Source organism: Sciurus vulgaris (assembly GCF_902686455.1).
Source record: "Sciurus vulgaris genome assembly, chromosome: 11".
NCBI classification, from domain to species: Eukaryota; Metazoa; Chordata; class Mammalia; order Rodentia; family Sciuridae; genus Sciurus; species Sciurus vulgaris.
In genome coordinates this window covers 63,602,681-63,619,373 of record NC_136472.1, presented here as the reverse complement: position 1 = coordinate 63,619,373, position 16,693 = coordinate 63,602,681, and the positions used below count along the sequence as shown (strand labels likewise).

General features: G+C 32.7%; 1 protein-coding gene across 1 annotated transcript in view; it reads right to left on the bottom strand.

Annotated features, from left to right (window-relative positions):
* STK33 (serine/threonine kinase 33) overlaps positions 1 to 16,693 on the bottom strand; it is a 253,978-nt gene that overhangs the window by 92,889 nt on the left and 144,396 nt on the right. Inside the window, 5 exon segments of the mRNA XM_079105738.1 lie at positions 4,387 to 4,472; positions 4,908 to 5,020; positions 8,849 to 8,924; positions 14,209 to 14,293; positions 16,039 to 16,127. Of these exon segments, the coding sequence (XP_078961864.1) occupies positions 4,387 to 4,472; positions 4,908 to 5,020; positions 8,849 to 8,924; positions 14,209 to 14,293; positions 16,039 to 16,127 (449 nt within the window).

The window sequence follows — 16,693 nt, the reverse complement described above, 5'->3', positions numbered from 1 at the left end:
TTCTACTGTCATGTGAAAAATAAAAAATACCAGTAGCTCAGGAGGCTGAGGTAGGAGGCACAAGATCAAAGCCAGTCTCAGCAACTTAGCAAGGCTCTGAGCAACTTAGTGAGACCCTGTATAAAAATAAAAAAGTAAAATGGGCTGGCAGTGTGTCTCAGTGTTTAAGTGACAAGTGACCCTAGGATCAATCTCTGGTACAAAAAAAAAAAAAAAAATGTTCTGGTAGAAACTGGCTGAAAATCCATCCAGTCCTTGGCTTTTCTTTGTTCGAAGGCTTTTGATAACTGCTTCAATTTTATTACTTGATAATGATCTGTTTAAGTTTTTCTATATCCTCCTAGTTCAATTTGTCTCTAGGAACTTGTCAATATCTTCAAGATTTTCTAGCTTACTGGAATATATATTTTCAAAACAGTTTCTGATGATCCTCTGGATTTCGGTAGTGTCTGTAGTGATACTGCCTTTTTCATCTTGAATTTGAGAGCTTTTTCCCTCTTTCTTTTGGTTGGTTTGGCTAAAGTTTTATCAATCTTGTTTATCCTTTCACAAAAACCAACTCTTTTGTTGATTTTTTTGTATTGTTTTTTACTATTCTCTATTTCCTTGATTTAGGCTCTGGTTTTCATTATTTCCTATGTTCTATTGATTTTGATGTTGGTTTGTTCTTTTTCTAGGGTCTTGAGATGTAATGTTAGATTATTTATTTGGTATCTTTCTATTCTTTTTTCCCCCCTATTCTTTTAATGTATCAGCTCAATGCTCTGAACTTTTCTCTTAGATGTGCCTTCGTACTTTACCCAAAATTTTGATAAGTTGTATTACTATTCTCATTTACCTCTAAATAGTTTTTTATTTCTTCCCTGATTTCTTTTGCTATCCATTCATCATTCGAAAGTTTACATTTATTTAATCTCCAGGTGTTAGAGTGGGTTTTTATCTTACCATTGATTTCCAGTTTTACTCCTTTATAATCTGATAAAGTATTATATCTTTATATCTGACAAAGTATTATATCTTTTTTTCCATTTGCAAAGATTTGACTTGTGACCTAAAATATGGTCTATAATAGAAAATATTCCATGTGCTACTGAGAAGAAAGTGATTTCAGTCACTGGTGAATGAAATAGTCTACAGATGTCTATTAGGTTTATATTATTAATTGTATTCTTTAGTTCTGTAGATACTTACTTTATGTTTGGAATATTTATCCAGTGTGGAGAGAGGCATGTTAGAGTCACCCAGTATTATTGTATTGTGGTCTATTTGATTCTTAATATTGAGAAGGGTTTGTTTTATGTATGGGGCATAATTATGTATGCTCCATTGTTTAGGGCATAAATATTTATAGACATTATATCTTATTGATACATGATTCCCTAAAGCATCATGAAGTGACCTTTTGTTAATTTTGGCTTGCAGTTCACTTTATCTGATATGTGAATAGCTATCGCTGCTTATTTATGAGTCCCATGTGAATGTTATGTCTTTTCCCATCTTTTGCCTATGAGGTGAGTTTCTTGCAGACAGCACTATTTTTGATCTTGTTTTTTAATCCACTCTACCAACCTATGTCTTTTAAAGAAAAGTGAAGAACATCTATATTCAATGTTATTATGGAGAGATTATTTTCATTTCCTGCCATTTTGATTTATTTTTAATGTTTAAATCAGACTTGATTCTCCTCTAATTGACTATTCTAGTGTAATTCCTCCCTGTGCTGGTTTTAATTTTTATTTTTCATTTCTTTAAGAAATAGTTCCCTGAGTAGTATGTTTTATAGTGCAGGCTTTCTAGTTATAAATTCCTTTAGCTTCTGTTTATCATGGAATGTTTTTATTTCAGCTTCAATCCTGAAGCTTAATTTCGCTGGAACAGTCTTCTTGGTTGGAAACCATTTTCTTTCAGAGCTTCATATATATTATTCCAAGCCCTCCTGTCTTTTAGGGTCTGGGTTGAGAAATCAGTTAAAATTCAAATTGGTTTACTTCTAAATGTGATCAGCCATTTTTCTCTTGTACCTTTTAAAATTCTATCCTTACTCTGTATGTTAGGCATTTTCATTAAAATGTGTCTTGGAGTGGATCTATTATGATTTTGTATATTTGGAGTCCTGTATGTCTCTTGTATTTGAATTTTCATCTCATTCTTAGGTTTGGAAAATTTCCTGATAATATTTTATTGAAAGGATTTTGCATCCCTTTAGCTTATATTTCAGAGCCTTAATCTAACCTGGTAATTCTTTAAATTTGGCCTTTTAATGTTATCCCAGATTTCATGAATATTCCATTTATGGTCTCTTAACATCTTTTCTTTATGGTCAACTTCGTTTTCAAGATCATACACTTTAGGGCTGGAGTGGCAGAGTGCCTGCCTTGCATGCGTGAGGCATTGGGTTCAATTCTTAGCACCACATATAAATTAAAAAAAAAAAAATTTAATTGACAATTTAAAAAATGTTTCTTTAAAAAAGACTATACACTTTGTCTTCAAGGTCTGAAAAAAATCTAGATTCAAAGTAGTCTAATCTATTGATGATGCTTTGCATTGAATTTCTATTTGGTTTATTGAGTCTTTCATTTCCAGGATTTCCACTTAGTTCTTTTTCAGAATCTTTATCTCTTTATTGAAATGACCTTTCACTTCATGTATTTTTGTCTCTGATTTCAATCTTTATATCATCATTTAACTCAGAACATTTTAACTATGAACTTTCTAAACTCCTCCACTGTGGTGTTGACACCACAAGTCAAGTTGTTGAAGCATTATGAGCTGTTTGGGATGGTTTATTCCCTTACTTTTTCATATTGTTTGTATGTCTACCCATCTATTGGTACAGCTCTTAACTTCTTTTAAGTGAAGAACTACTTTGTGTGCTTTTTTCTCTTAAGAGCCCTGAGTTGGGCAAATTTTTAATCAATGATATTTTTAATCAATGTATTATTTCTGCTGATCCAAATATCAGCCCACTTTAAGAGATGCCACTGAACCCCATTTACTATAATCACTTCAGAGCCAAATCCCATACTATTCAACCTTATAAGAAAGAAAAAAAAAAAAAAAACACTTGCTGCTACTATTCTCCATGGTTCCTCAAATTCAGGGATAAACTTGTAATAAAGTTCTAACAATTCTGTTTTTCTTTTCTGTGTTGTGAGGAGATCAGGACTCACTGCCTTGTTCCCTTCCACCATATATTTCCACTGCCAAAATCATGGTTTTTAAGCATGTGCCACTATGCCATAATGGAACCTACCATTCTGTATAACTGAGATGCACCAATTAAAATAATTTTAAAGATCAAATGGCTACTCAAATTCCAGTCACCACATCATAATGATCAGCAAAAAAGACTGGGGTATAAAGTCTTAACTAGATATCAAAGTTTCCAGCTAAATATTAGGATTCTTATTACAAGTGAAAAGAAAAACTGAGAGGTAAGAAGCAGCATCTCCCAAAGTTCCTGTTATGGCCAGGTAATATTCTGGGAGCAGGGATACAGAGGTAAGATACTGGGTCTATGCTCAAGGTATTTAATCTAATGGTGGAAAACAATATGTAAATAAAAAGCTACTTAAGATTTCAAACCATGGCTGAGGCTGTAGCTCAGTGGCAGAGCACTTGCCTAACATGTGTGAGGCACTGGCTTCAATCCTTAGCACCACCTAAAAATAAACAAATAAAGGCATTCTGTCCATCTCTAACTACAAAAAAAAAATTATTTAGAAAAAAGATTTAAAACCATATAACAACCACTGGTTGGAGATTTTGGCTTTTTTCTGAATCTCCAAAGATTCCCTGCATTCCAGAGTTGGAAGAGAGGTGAATGGTTCCACTGCTTTACATCACTGACATACAGACTGCTTCAATATTCCATAGCTTCAATAATGGACATTTCTCAACTCTGTTCTACTGGACATGATACCTTCATGACAAATAATAAAGCAAAGTTTAAGCATCTATAAATATATATGAACAACTGTGTGAACAGTTTCAACAATTTGAAAATGCTCATTTCAGAAACATGTCAAGATTTAATAACTTGGGAGCAGGGCGGGTACTGGGGGGTTGAACCCAAGGGCACTTAACCACTGGGCCACATTCTTATCCCTTTTTTGTATTTTATTTAGAGACAGGATCTTGCTGAGTTACTTAGGGCCTCACTAATTTGCTTAGGTGGTTTTGAACTCAAGATACTTCGGTCTCAGCCTCCCGAGCCGCTGGGATTACAAGAGTATGCCATCAGACCCGGTAAGATTCAATTATCTTTTTTAATTTGTTAGAAGATGATTGAGATGAATATATACAAAACTACAAAGCCAAATGAAAAGACATGAACAATGACAGCATGTCAGAAATAGAAAAAAAGGTATTACTGTAACTTACTGTTAACCACTGGTTATCTAGCAGTTCCTTAGCGGTGATTCTGTGAGCCGGATCTACTTTCAGAAGTTGTTTCAAAGCACTTTTAGCTGCAAATAAGGGAAAAGTCCGGAAAATTTTATTTCTCTTTACAATTAATGTCATATATTTTTCCAATTTATTTAGGATTAAGTCCATATAAAATAAAAGAAAGATTCCAAGTAGCATCAGCATAAATGCCTAATAAATTTTTTTGAAAAGCCTAAAGTTTTATTGCATGAACTACCTAGTTTAATGGTCTATAGTAAAAATCGGCTAGAGATCAGCAAATTTCCTCTTTAATTTTTACTATGTATTTTCTGGGTTTTGGAAGTTTTGATTATGAATAGTCATAGTGAAGATATCACTATTTCTACAAGTAACTAGCATTTCTTTCCAGAGTAAATGTTACGACTACATAAAGATGTAAAACAGTTTTACTAACTGGCCAACTTTCTTATATTAATTATATTTGCGTTAGTAAATAATAGCAAATCTATACTTACCACAGTCACTTACAGAATTCCAGACTGGATCTTCAAAATATAGTTCTCCCTTTTTTATTAACTCAAAAAGCTTTTCTTCTGAGTTTGCCAAGAAGGGTGCTTCTCCACATAACCTAAACAAAGGCAATTATTTTGTTTAAATGTTTAAAATGTAATCAAAATAAAGCCATTGCAAATTGTTTCTGCAGGATTGGAAATACTGGTACTTTATATTTAAGTACAGGAAAGAGATCTCTCCAGATGTAAAAATGGACGTGATGGAGTTTTCTAAGATCAGTGCTAGACCCTTATCTCAACACTGAGAGAAATGATCTGGCACAGGAAGTATGCGTGTATACACTAAAACCTTCAGATCTGCAAATGGCTCAAAGCTCTTCCAGGTGAGATAGCCTAAGCTTAAGTGGGGTTCAAATACAAGAAGTGCATGAGTTTAACTACACAATAACAGGAGAAGCTAAGAGGGGAGATACAGTTTGATGTGAGTAAGGGTAAGGCAATGGCTTAAGTATATAACACAAAGTGAACTTATAAAAACATACAATGAGTTGTCAGAGTTTAATCAGAGTATAATGACTATGTAAGAGTCTTATTCATGGTAAAATACTATACAGATGTAAGAAATAATAAACCAAGACAACCCTGATAATTTCTATAGGCTCTGAGACAAAGCGAAAAAGCCATTAAAATGGCCACAACTATTTAATCATGGTAAACAAAATGAAAGCCTGGATGAGGAAAATCAGATGATGATTTGACCCTTCAGTCCGAAAGAGTGAAAGCTGACAATACACAACCACCAACATCAGTAAAACGACAGCAGTGTATATAAAGTAAGCCTGGGCCTGTTTGTACATTCCATAATTCAAGAATTATACTTTTACTGATTTTCTTTAGTGATATTTTCCAATTCTCTAAGAAGCTAACTCATAAATATTTCTGAATAAGTCAAATTTAATAAACATTTTGCTAAAGTTACTTTCATCCTAGTGGTTTATCAAACTAGGCTGGACAATTAGAACTCTTCATTTACCAGTAGCATCTTGTTAACAGGTCAGTATTTATCAAATTGCTATGAAAACCTTCATTTTAATACTTTAAATCTCTATATAGCTTTCTGATCTGCCTCTTACAGATCTTATCTGCCTTGCTATTTTTAGTTTTAAAATGCATTTTAAAAGCCATAAAAAAAAAGGCAGAAAAATGGCCTTATGGACAATTACTATGTATTATAACAAGTACAGGCCAGCAAAAGCCCAGTTCATTGAGCCTGTTATCAACCAGTGATATGCGAATTCACCATTTCCTTTGCTGCCCCTGCATAGCCTGATGAGCATACAACTATAGCTTAAGGGCTACATTTTAAAAATTCCACTTTTTTCAGCCCTTTGCAATTTTATTTACGTAAAATGTATCTAATGGTTGGTCAATCAGCAGCATATGAAATTTTATGACAGCAATTTTCTTGCACATTCAGAAAAGGGAATCCAAGACATGAAAAATGCCTCTTAAAGTTCTCTTATCCTTTTCTTTTGTATCCATAGGAATCAAAACAACAGATGATAGTAACCACAGAGAGTATTTATTTTTGTTAATTGCACCTTGAGAAAGTATATTATCATTGTCCAATTAAGTAGAAATGAATCCAAGGTAACTGATAAACAGGAAAATAGCCCCCCTGGAAAAGGTAATGTGTTTGTGCTCCTGGTGAAGGAATTATCTATAACACCACTGGGCTCAGACAGATTAATGAATACACACTGATTAGCTAAGGAAGAGAACCTTAAAGAAAAGAAGAAGCCATTATGAAGACATGCAGCTACACTTTGGAGCAGAAAAATTAAAATGGTATCTTTAGAAAGAGGAAGATTTTAAAGATATGTAATATACTCATTTGCAGAAAAATTAAAATGATATCTTTAAGGAAGAGGAAGATTTTAAAGATATGTAATATACTCATTTGCCTTAACACCAAATTCAAACTAACAAGAAAACACACTAAGAATGTAGCTTAGTGATATAGTACTTGCCTAGCACATGAGGAGCCCTGGATTCAATCCCCAGTACAGCAAAAATAAATAAATAAAAATTTTAAAAGACAGCTGCAAGCAAACACCATGTGAATTATAGAGTATTTGAGTATACATATTATATTTGACTTGCTTAGAATGTCTTATGAATATAAAAACTTAATTTAAAATAGTTATATTTTAATTAAAGACTGGGGCTCAAAATTTTTGCACTATGATTCTAATCAGCACAAAACAATGATCAAAAATTTTGCAAATATATTTAAACTTTATGCTGTATAGGCAATGATGTGTGTTGATCAAACTGAGCTACAGTTACAATCACATCATCCAATTTCTACTGCCTGTGTATTCCATTTCACAGAGCTGTGAAAATGTAACTACTGTGATGTCAATATTTAGAAACGATCTGGAAGAGGTAGTACGTAGTGAAATCTTCAATATGACCATAAAACTAATGTTGCATCAACATAAAATGTTCATACTCACCAAGAGGCAGAACAATGGTCTCTAACTTTTCAGAACACCTCTTAGACAATTCACTTAATTCAATTTAGCAAACATATTGAGCACATGAACATGTGCCTATTATTGTATTAGGTATCAGGGATACAAAAATGAATAACATAAAATCTCTGTCTTTCATGAAATTTAGAGCAAGAATCTATATAATTATAATCTATATAATTATAGTTTCAAAACACATTATGTTCACACATCAAAGTAAACTATCATAGTTACACAAGTGCAAACCTTATTTTTTTATTTCAATGTAACCGTTTGCATGCATTTTTTGTATGATGCCTTAAATCCTCTGTGGAATGTAGGAAGTCATGTCCATAATAAATGTAGTAACTCTGTTGGGGTAGGACAGGACTTAAGGGAAACAGATATTTTGAATGTTTGAACTGAGGCCACCCAGGAGAGAGGTTTGTAGAGAAGAGTGTACACATGCATGCATACACACACACACACACACACACACACACACACACACACACATATTCAAAGGCATGCAGTGCAGGTGTGTTTGAGTAATACAGAGTGGTCTAGAGTGGCCATAAAATAAGGTAGGTACATAGGAATACAGATCTAGTCCAAGATTGGAAAGGCATGCTGGAGTCAGGACATGAAAGATTTGCTAAGCTATACCATGCCAGGATGCTCTGATATTTCTCTATAGCAAGGAGTATTATCAGAGGTTTTTAAATCAAGAAATAGTATGATCAAATTTATGATTTAGAATGACAACAGCTAGATGAACTGGGGAGGATAACCAGAGCAGGGAGAACAGATGGAAAGACACTGTAATGTTATAGAAAGGGGATTATAAAGAGAAATGATAAAGATGAAGAGAAATCAAATAGGTAAGAATACTTCAAAGGAAAAAATTATAAGACTTGGGGTTTGACTGAATCTAGAGTGAGGAAAGAGAGTCACTAAAGTCTTCAATAACATTAAGAGAACCAGGAAATGCAGAACATTCCCTAGAACCCGAGCAAATTTCTACCTAGTTAGTGCCACTCCACATATACATCCTGTCCATATGGGTAGCTCTAGGGCCAGATGGACTATAAGTAAAGATTATGAAAAAAATACAAAGAAGATTTTGGTTTGTAGAAAGGGATCAGGAAAATGTTAGGACAATTTTTCACTTTGCTCGGAAAATAGAGTGTATTGTTGTAATTATAGATCAATGAAAAGCAAAACTGAAAGTTATAAATTTACAGTATTTAAAAAATACCTAAGGGATGAACCTGATAACTAACGAGAGCTTTTTAAAATGACTTCCCAGTTGGTTTTTAAATCATTTTTTAAAACATATATTGCTCAGTTTTAATTTAAAATCTATTGCCATGCTACTATCAGAGACTATTTATACATTTTACCCTGGACATTTAGCAGGCTACTTACAAATAGTACATTATGACACCTATGCTCCAAATGTCACACTGCTGGCTATAGTCATGGGCATTGATAACTTCAGGTGCTGCCAAACAAGCAGAAATAAAATAATATTAATAATACAATAAATGACTTTTAAATGCTTAAACACAAAGCATGAAAAATGTGCTGATGTGTTGTAATTTATTCCCCCACAGGGGGGAAAAAACCAATAGCAGATGTTAAATGAATAATGTACAGGCCTTAACAACTGATGTCACTGTATCCTCATGCTTATCATTTAGCTTCTAATGGAATGATGGAACTGTGTAACCAAATGTACTACTCTTTATTCCTGGGAAAATATTAAGAAATGATTTTGCAAGATTGTGCAGTTATAGCAGAAGAGAACAATATCTCAGCCCTCTCCCTCAAATAGAATTGAATACATGCCTTAAATAGATGTAATTTAAGCAAGTCCAATGTGTAGAAATCTGAATTCACAGAAAAACTAAGACAAATGGTTATAAATCACCTTAATGAAAGAATAACAATAATAATATCACAGCACTCCTATGACAATATAAATTATTTCTCACATTTTATAAGTGAGAAAACCAAGACAAAGGGAGAAAGCTCCTATAAGCCTGGATCAAAAAGCCAGTTAAGAGTTTTTGTGAAACTTCATAAAAAAAAGCCAGTTAGTCACAGGATAGGACTAGGTTCCAGGTATTCCTGACTCCCCAGTTTCGTGCTCCTTGCTTTACAAAGGTGTTCACAAAACAACTGGTTCCTTAAAACGCCTTTCTCAAAATAACACCATTCTTTCCATTTTTAGGGGGTACATTTTTTAAAGATTAGATTTATTTATGCAATGACTGGCTTTTTAAAAAACTGCACATGATATTGCAGAAACATGTTCATTCTACTTCTATAGCTATATATCAGGTATCTTTAAGGAAAAAAGAAAAAACAGTTAAAAATAAAATATGTTTATATTTCAACAGAACTTAAAATTTACAAAGTATTTTTGCATAAATTTTTTTGTATAAATTGTGTTAAGACACATGTGAGATGGGCATGTAGTCTGACTCCTTTTAATCAATGAAAAACTAAGGTTGAAATACATTAAGCAACTTCCCTAAAGTCACACAGTTACAGAGCACATCCTACAGAAAAGGCATATGTTTATTTTAGAAAACAGTTTAAACACAGACACACACACACACAAACACACACACACACCTTTTATAATAACTACTGAAAACAAACAGAATTCCCTTTCTTCTTTTTACCTCTGCCTTTAACTTTAAAGGAATGAAAAAGCAACACAAAGCCGTCAAAAGATAAACAGAAGAATGAGAAAAGGCTACACTATAGATAATTAACAAACCAATTTGTCTCCAAATAATTAACAATTTAGTAATTAATATTTTCCTTTAAGCAACTACTGTACTTATATTCTTTAATACTACGTAAAATCTTTAAATATTGCATCATTAATGTGCAAGTTGTTCTATGGCGCATGTTTATCACGAGAGTAAACCCTGCGACTGGATTCAGTAAAGGCTCACCATATTGGGGCATCATACAGCAGGAGCTAGGAATTCCTAGTCTTCACTTTTTCAGAATGTTCTTAATTATCAGGGGCATTTCTGCTTGCACTGTCATCCCAGCTCTCAGGGAGGCGAAAGCCAGAATAACTGTGCCAAGGAGCCATTTAGAAAGTCAGCAAAGCTCCACAAACCATCTGTCTTCTCTCTAGTTCTCTCACTTGTTATAGTGTAGACAACTAATAAGCAAGCATAAAACTCAGGGTGCTTAGATATATTTTCCCCATGTAACTATAGACCAGATGTCTTTTGCCAACAGGAAGATATGAACAGAATCTAAAGTAGCCTTTTCCAAAATAAGATAAAACAATTTAAAAACTTTACGTATCAAGCAGGCAAAAAAGCAATAAAAATGAATACTGATACAACAACATGCATAAAGTCTCAAAATCATTATATGGAACTGAAGAAGAAGATAGACATGAAAGAGTATATACAATATAGTTCAATTTATATAAAACGTCCGATGATAGAAATCATCAATTGTTTCTGGGACCTAGGGAAGGGGTTGACTAAAAGGGACACAGAGGAACTTTATAGGATAATAGACATGTTCTAAATCTTCATTGAGGTGCTGATTACATCAGTGTATGAAGTTGTCAAAACTCATTCAACTTTACATTTAAAATGTGTGTACTTTACTGTATACAAATTATATCTCTGTAAAGTAGATTTCTTAAAAAATCTACTAAAACTACAAAAAGAACTAGTTAACTATCTTGGTAGATGACTTTAATAAGTTGAAAATCTTCAAGACAGAATTACTCACTACACTAAGAAAATCAAAAAAATTTAAAATTTAAAATTTAAAAAATTTAAAAAAAGAAAACCAGACAGAAGATCCAAAAGGCCATGAAAACAAACTCACATTTACATGAATATCAAACACATCCCAATCACCTGGTAAATTCTAAACACACCTCTAAAAAATCTTTGGCTTAAAGAAGATTAAAATTAAAATTATAGTATAGTAGGAGTTGAATCACAATTAAAACACTGTATGCCAAAAGAAATAGTCAAAAGAGTACTCACAGAAAAATTCACAGCTTTACATGTACTTATTAGAAAATAAGAAGACTGATAATAAACAGGCAATCAACTGAGGAAGTTTTAAAAATAGACCAAAAGAAAATAGAATGAATTCAGAAAGATAAAAGCAGAAATTAATGAAAAAGCCATCCAGATACCATAAGATATGAGCTAGTTCTTAAAAAGCCCAAGAAACTGTCCTAGCCACTAATAAATTCAGTCAAAAAAATAATAATAATAATTAATACAAGAGCAAAAATTGAGCTTTCAGTGCCAAGCACCGTTAAGCCCTTTACTCCTATTTTCTCATTTAATTCTCATGTTAACTTGATAAAAAAAAAGGTATTATTATCATCCTCCTCCCTGTTTTTTGTCCTCAGCACTTCTCTTTAACACACACACTATATATATATATATATATATATATATATATTTGTTTTTGTTTAATGTTTGCACCACTAGAATATTAAGTTCCACAAAGGTAAAACATGTTTATCTTTTGTTCACTATTGTATTCCCAGTATTGAGAAAAGTAGGTCTTCAAAAAATAATTCCTATTATACAGCAGTAGAAACTGGGACAAAAACAGTAAGTACAGAGCTGGAATCCTGAGTTACCCTGGTGTATTCAGAGGCATTAACATGAATATTACATCATGCTACCTTCTCAAGAAATATTAAGAATAGGGGACTATAACCAAGATAAACAGGAAAAGCTGAAAATTGCAAGGAAATACAATATGCACATTTATACCAATGAAATAAAGAATTTCTAGAATATTATCAAAATTATTCAAGAAGGTGTGAAAACTTAAATAATGAAGTATAAATCAAAAATATAACAGAAACAATATTCCCAAAAGGATAACAAGACCAAAAATTTTTAAAGGGAAATTTCAAACTATTAATTAACATATAACATCTGTTATGTAAAATATTATGTAAAATGTTATGTAAAATATTATGTAAAATGTTCATGGGCATATAAAAAGTGAACTTTTAAAAAAAATTTTAAAAGGGGCCAGCATACCCTAGCACAAAAGGAAGAAAGTAACAGTTAAAGCTCCTACATAAAGTGGTGGCAAACTGAACAGAGCATATTAAAACAACCTTGCAAATATGCAAGGGTGGTTCAACATTTAAAAATCTGTTAATGAAATTACTTCACTCATAAAATTTGTAAAGAAAAAATATAATCATCTCAGTAGGTACTAAAGACATTTCAACAGAGAAGATATTATGAATGACTAAGATACTCAACATTATTAACCATTAGGAAATGTAAATTAAAAACCACAATGAGACAATACTTTATACCCACTACAGTGGCTATAATTTAAAAGATAGTTAATATCAAAAGTTGGTAAGTAGGGGCTGGGGAGATAGCTCGGTCGGTAGAGTGCTTGCCTTGTAAGCACAAGGTCCTGGGTTCAATTCCCCAGCACCCGCCCCCCCCCCCAAAAAAAAGTTGGTAAGTATATAGCCTATAATCCCAGCTTCTCTGGAGACTGAAGTAGGAAGACTTAAAGTTCAGGCCAGCTTCAGCAACCTCAGTGAGTCCCTGTTTCAAAATAAAAAAATTTTAAAGGCTAGGAATATAGCATGCATGAAGCCCTGGACTACATCCCCAGTACTGAGGGAAAAAAGAACTGGCAAGGATGTGAAAAAACTGAAATCCTAAAACATGGGGAAGGTAACAGCCACTACGGAAAACAAATTTGACAATTTCTTAAAATTTATACATAGATTTAACATATGACTCAGCAATTCACTAAGATAATTACCCAAGAAAAATGAAACCACATGTCCTCACAAAGAATTGTGCATGAATGTCCATAAAGTATTATTTATAATAACTCCAAACTAGAAACAATCCATGAGTCCATCAGCTAGTGTGGCATATCCATGCTACAGATAACTACTTAAGGAATATAAAGGAACAGTCTAGAGACAAATGCCACAACATAGATATACCTCAAAAATATTATGGTAAAAGAAAGTAAGCTGGCATAAAAGTCAACATAGTATAAAAAACTACATATCATATGATTCCTTTTGTATGACATTGTCCAGAAAATTAAATTCTAGAGAGAGGGGAAAAAAGGAGGAAAATCTAGAATAATCAGTGGCTACTTGAGTGTAGGATAGGAATGAGATTGAGTACAAATGGGCATGAGGGAACTTCTGAAACAGATTTATGATAATGGCTGTACAACGCTGAATACATTGTTTTAAAACTGAATTGTAATAATGGCTGTACAACTCTATGAATACATGAAAAATCAATGAATTTTACCTATTTTATGGTATTTAATTAAACCTTAATAAACCTGTTTTAAAAATCACCTTTAGAAAAAGGTAATGTGCTAGTTTAAAAAATATATTTAATTGACAATCTTTATGAAAAAATGATAGCAATAAAATTGAATAAAAATGCAAAGAAGCAAAATATACAAGTGATTTTAGTGTGATTTAACAAAAACAATAAGTTTGGGGTATGATTACCTAAGAGATAAAAATAACTAAGAAGATTCCGGAGAAACAACAAAAATTACAACAATCACTGAAAGTAAGAACCACAAGAAAAATGCTATAACAATTGAAATTACTTGATCTAAGAAAAGAAAATGTCACTTGATCAAGGGCCATTATGTCATGATGGCAAAATCAAAGTATTCAAATTGCAATCTATACTAGTTGCTCTACTTTTTTACAGAGAAAAAAAATTCTTTTAAGTTTACCTACTTACCCATATAGATAGGAGTCCCACATGTGGTCTGCATCATGGCTTCACCCCTACCATGCTTCTTTACTGCCAAGCCAAAATCAGTCACCTTAAAGAAGCAAAGCAGGCATAGTCACCCATTTTCCTGTCCCAGAGTTCACTCATTCTGAAGACAGGACTATCACCACATTGTAATTGTATTTACTTAGATATTCCTGCAGGTGGGGACTTTCCTTTTATTACTAAAGGGACTTTTATTTCCCCACCCACCTTTCTGTGTGGAAAAGAAACTTGATAAAAAGAAGCGTGGTTTCTCAAATCTTGAGACAGCACCCATGATGTTGCCTTCTGATTAAATTCACCAATTCAAAATAGGAGTTATATCTTGAAAGAAGGGATCTAACTTTTTTCATTGCAAAATATATTCTAGCCTTAGTGTATTATCTATTTTCCCAATACTCAAGATATGTTCTAGTTTAAAGAATTGTTATAAATGCAAATCATTGCCTCTATAGACACTCACTGAAACACCCCTTTTTTATAGTTATTTATAATTGGTAAATACTACCTTTTCTTTACTATTATTTCCTTTTGATTCTAGATTATACTAATTAAAACAATTACTACACTATTAAAAACTATGAGAAGCAAATTAACAAGGAAAAAACTCATAATAACACAGTGTAACTATGAATACCCTGGAGGCCTACTGCTTGCAGCTGTACTCTTTCTGCTCCATTCTAAATCTTAGTAATTAAACATTTGGTTATTAAATCTTGAGTATGTACCCTTGGTCTTGTCTCCCATGGTGGAAGACTCTTGAGCCGAAAGCTGAAAAACAAGCAAATCTATTGATCGTACAACCAAATACAGGCTCTTTGTACACACTAAATGCAAAGCTTTCAGTCCCTTATGGAGTAAGAAAATGTTCCTACTTAATATGTGATATCACTATTTTTCTAAAATATGAATCAATTTTTCCAGGCATTTTCACAAATATCCTACTTCAAGCATCATACATCTTTCTCTACAGAAAATCTGTACAGACATCAAATAGACAAAAGGTTTCACAATCCAATTCAGTTCTTTGGAGAGCATCAGTTCCCTCATTTGCCAAAGATTAATTGAGCACATTCTGTGTCTCAGGGACTACTCAAGGTTCCAACAGAGCATAAGACATACACAATTCCTGACCTCATGCAGTTTACAATGGAACTATTCAAGAACATTTACTTGGGTAAACCAACAATACTGTTGAACTTTTTACTAAGAACTTAGCTTCTATTACAGCAAGTTACTCACAGACAACATTAAAACAAAAATATGCACATATTTTGAAAGCAGCCACTATTAAACTGCTGAGTAATAAATAATGTATCCTATCATTTATTTGACATTAAGGAATAAAATCTTCACTTGGCACATTAATTGTGCTTAAGACATAAATATTAATACCCAGGAAAATTTTCAATGAGAAATACAGACTGTAGCATTAATTTAGTATCAAAAACACAGCCAAGGTGTGTTTTCCTCTAAATCTGTAACACATTTACATCAAATTACCAGGCATAATTCTGAAATTAATTAGAATTCAGAGCATCTGTTTGCTTGCTATTAACTAATGATTTAGAACATCCAAATGAGTATGCTCTTTAAAAAACATACTCAGTAGCACCACTTAACTTGTAAAATTATTCTTGTCAGTTACATCTTTTGTGAATTTTTATTTTTTAGCACATCACTTATTTTCTGGCTGCTCAAAAGCGATTGAAATTTATCTAAAAAGATGCATTCTGCCACTTTGCTAATAAACTGTTTGTAGGGAAATGTTTATCATCATTTCTAATATCTTACCTTTATGTTTAAGTTCATTTCATTGTTAGCATCAATAAAGCTGCTTTTTACCAGTATGTTTTCCAGTTTTAGATCTCTATGTACTATATCTATCAAGAAAACAAACAAGTCAAAAGAAATGTATAAAGAAATAAAGAAAAATAGAGAGTACACCAATAAGGCAAATATATTTAACAGATTACAATTCACTGCTGAAAGAGGGGTGGGAAGTGTAAATCTTACAAACCATCTTCCCCACATTTCTAACCCTATGAAGTCACTGTCTCCCTCATCTCTACCCATTCCCCTGTTGCCTCAACTGGTTACTCTTCATGATGTGTGGATTGGTAAGTGTGGAGAATCCAAGATCTTCCACCAAGGAGGGAGACAGTTTTAGAAGCACAGCAAGGTTGCCCATATCCTTAGAACTTCAAAAGAAGAGATTACTTCTTTACTTCTACATATTTGCTACTGTCAATATAAGAATTTTAAAACACTGTAATTTGGCTATATGTATACAACCTAGATTTATTTCAGTGTATTTTTCTATAATATCAGCATATATTTTCCTACTCTTTGTATGTTAAAATAAAAAACAAACAAAAATCCTTGAGACATAAAATTTTCAGTTGGACACGTCAAAATTTAAGTAGTGTTTTTATGTACATGCAAATAA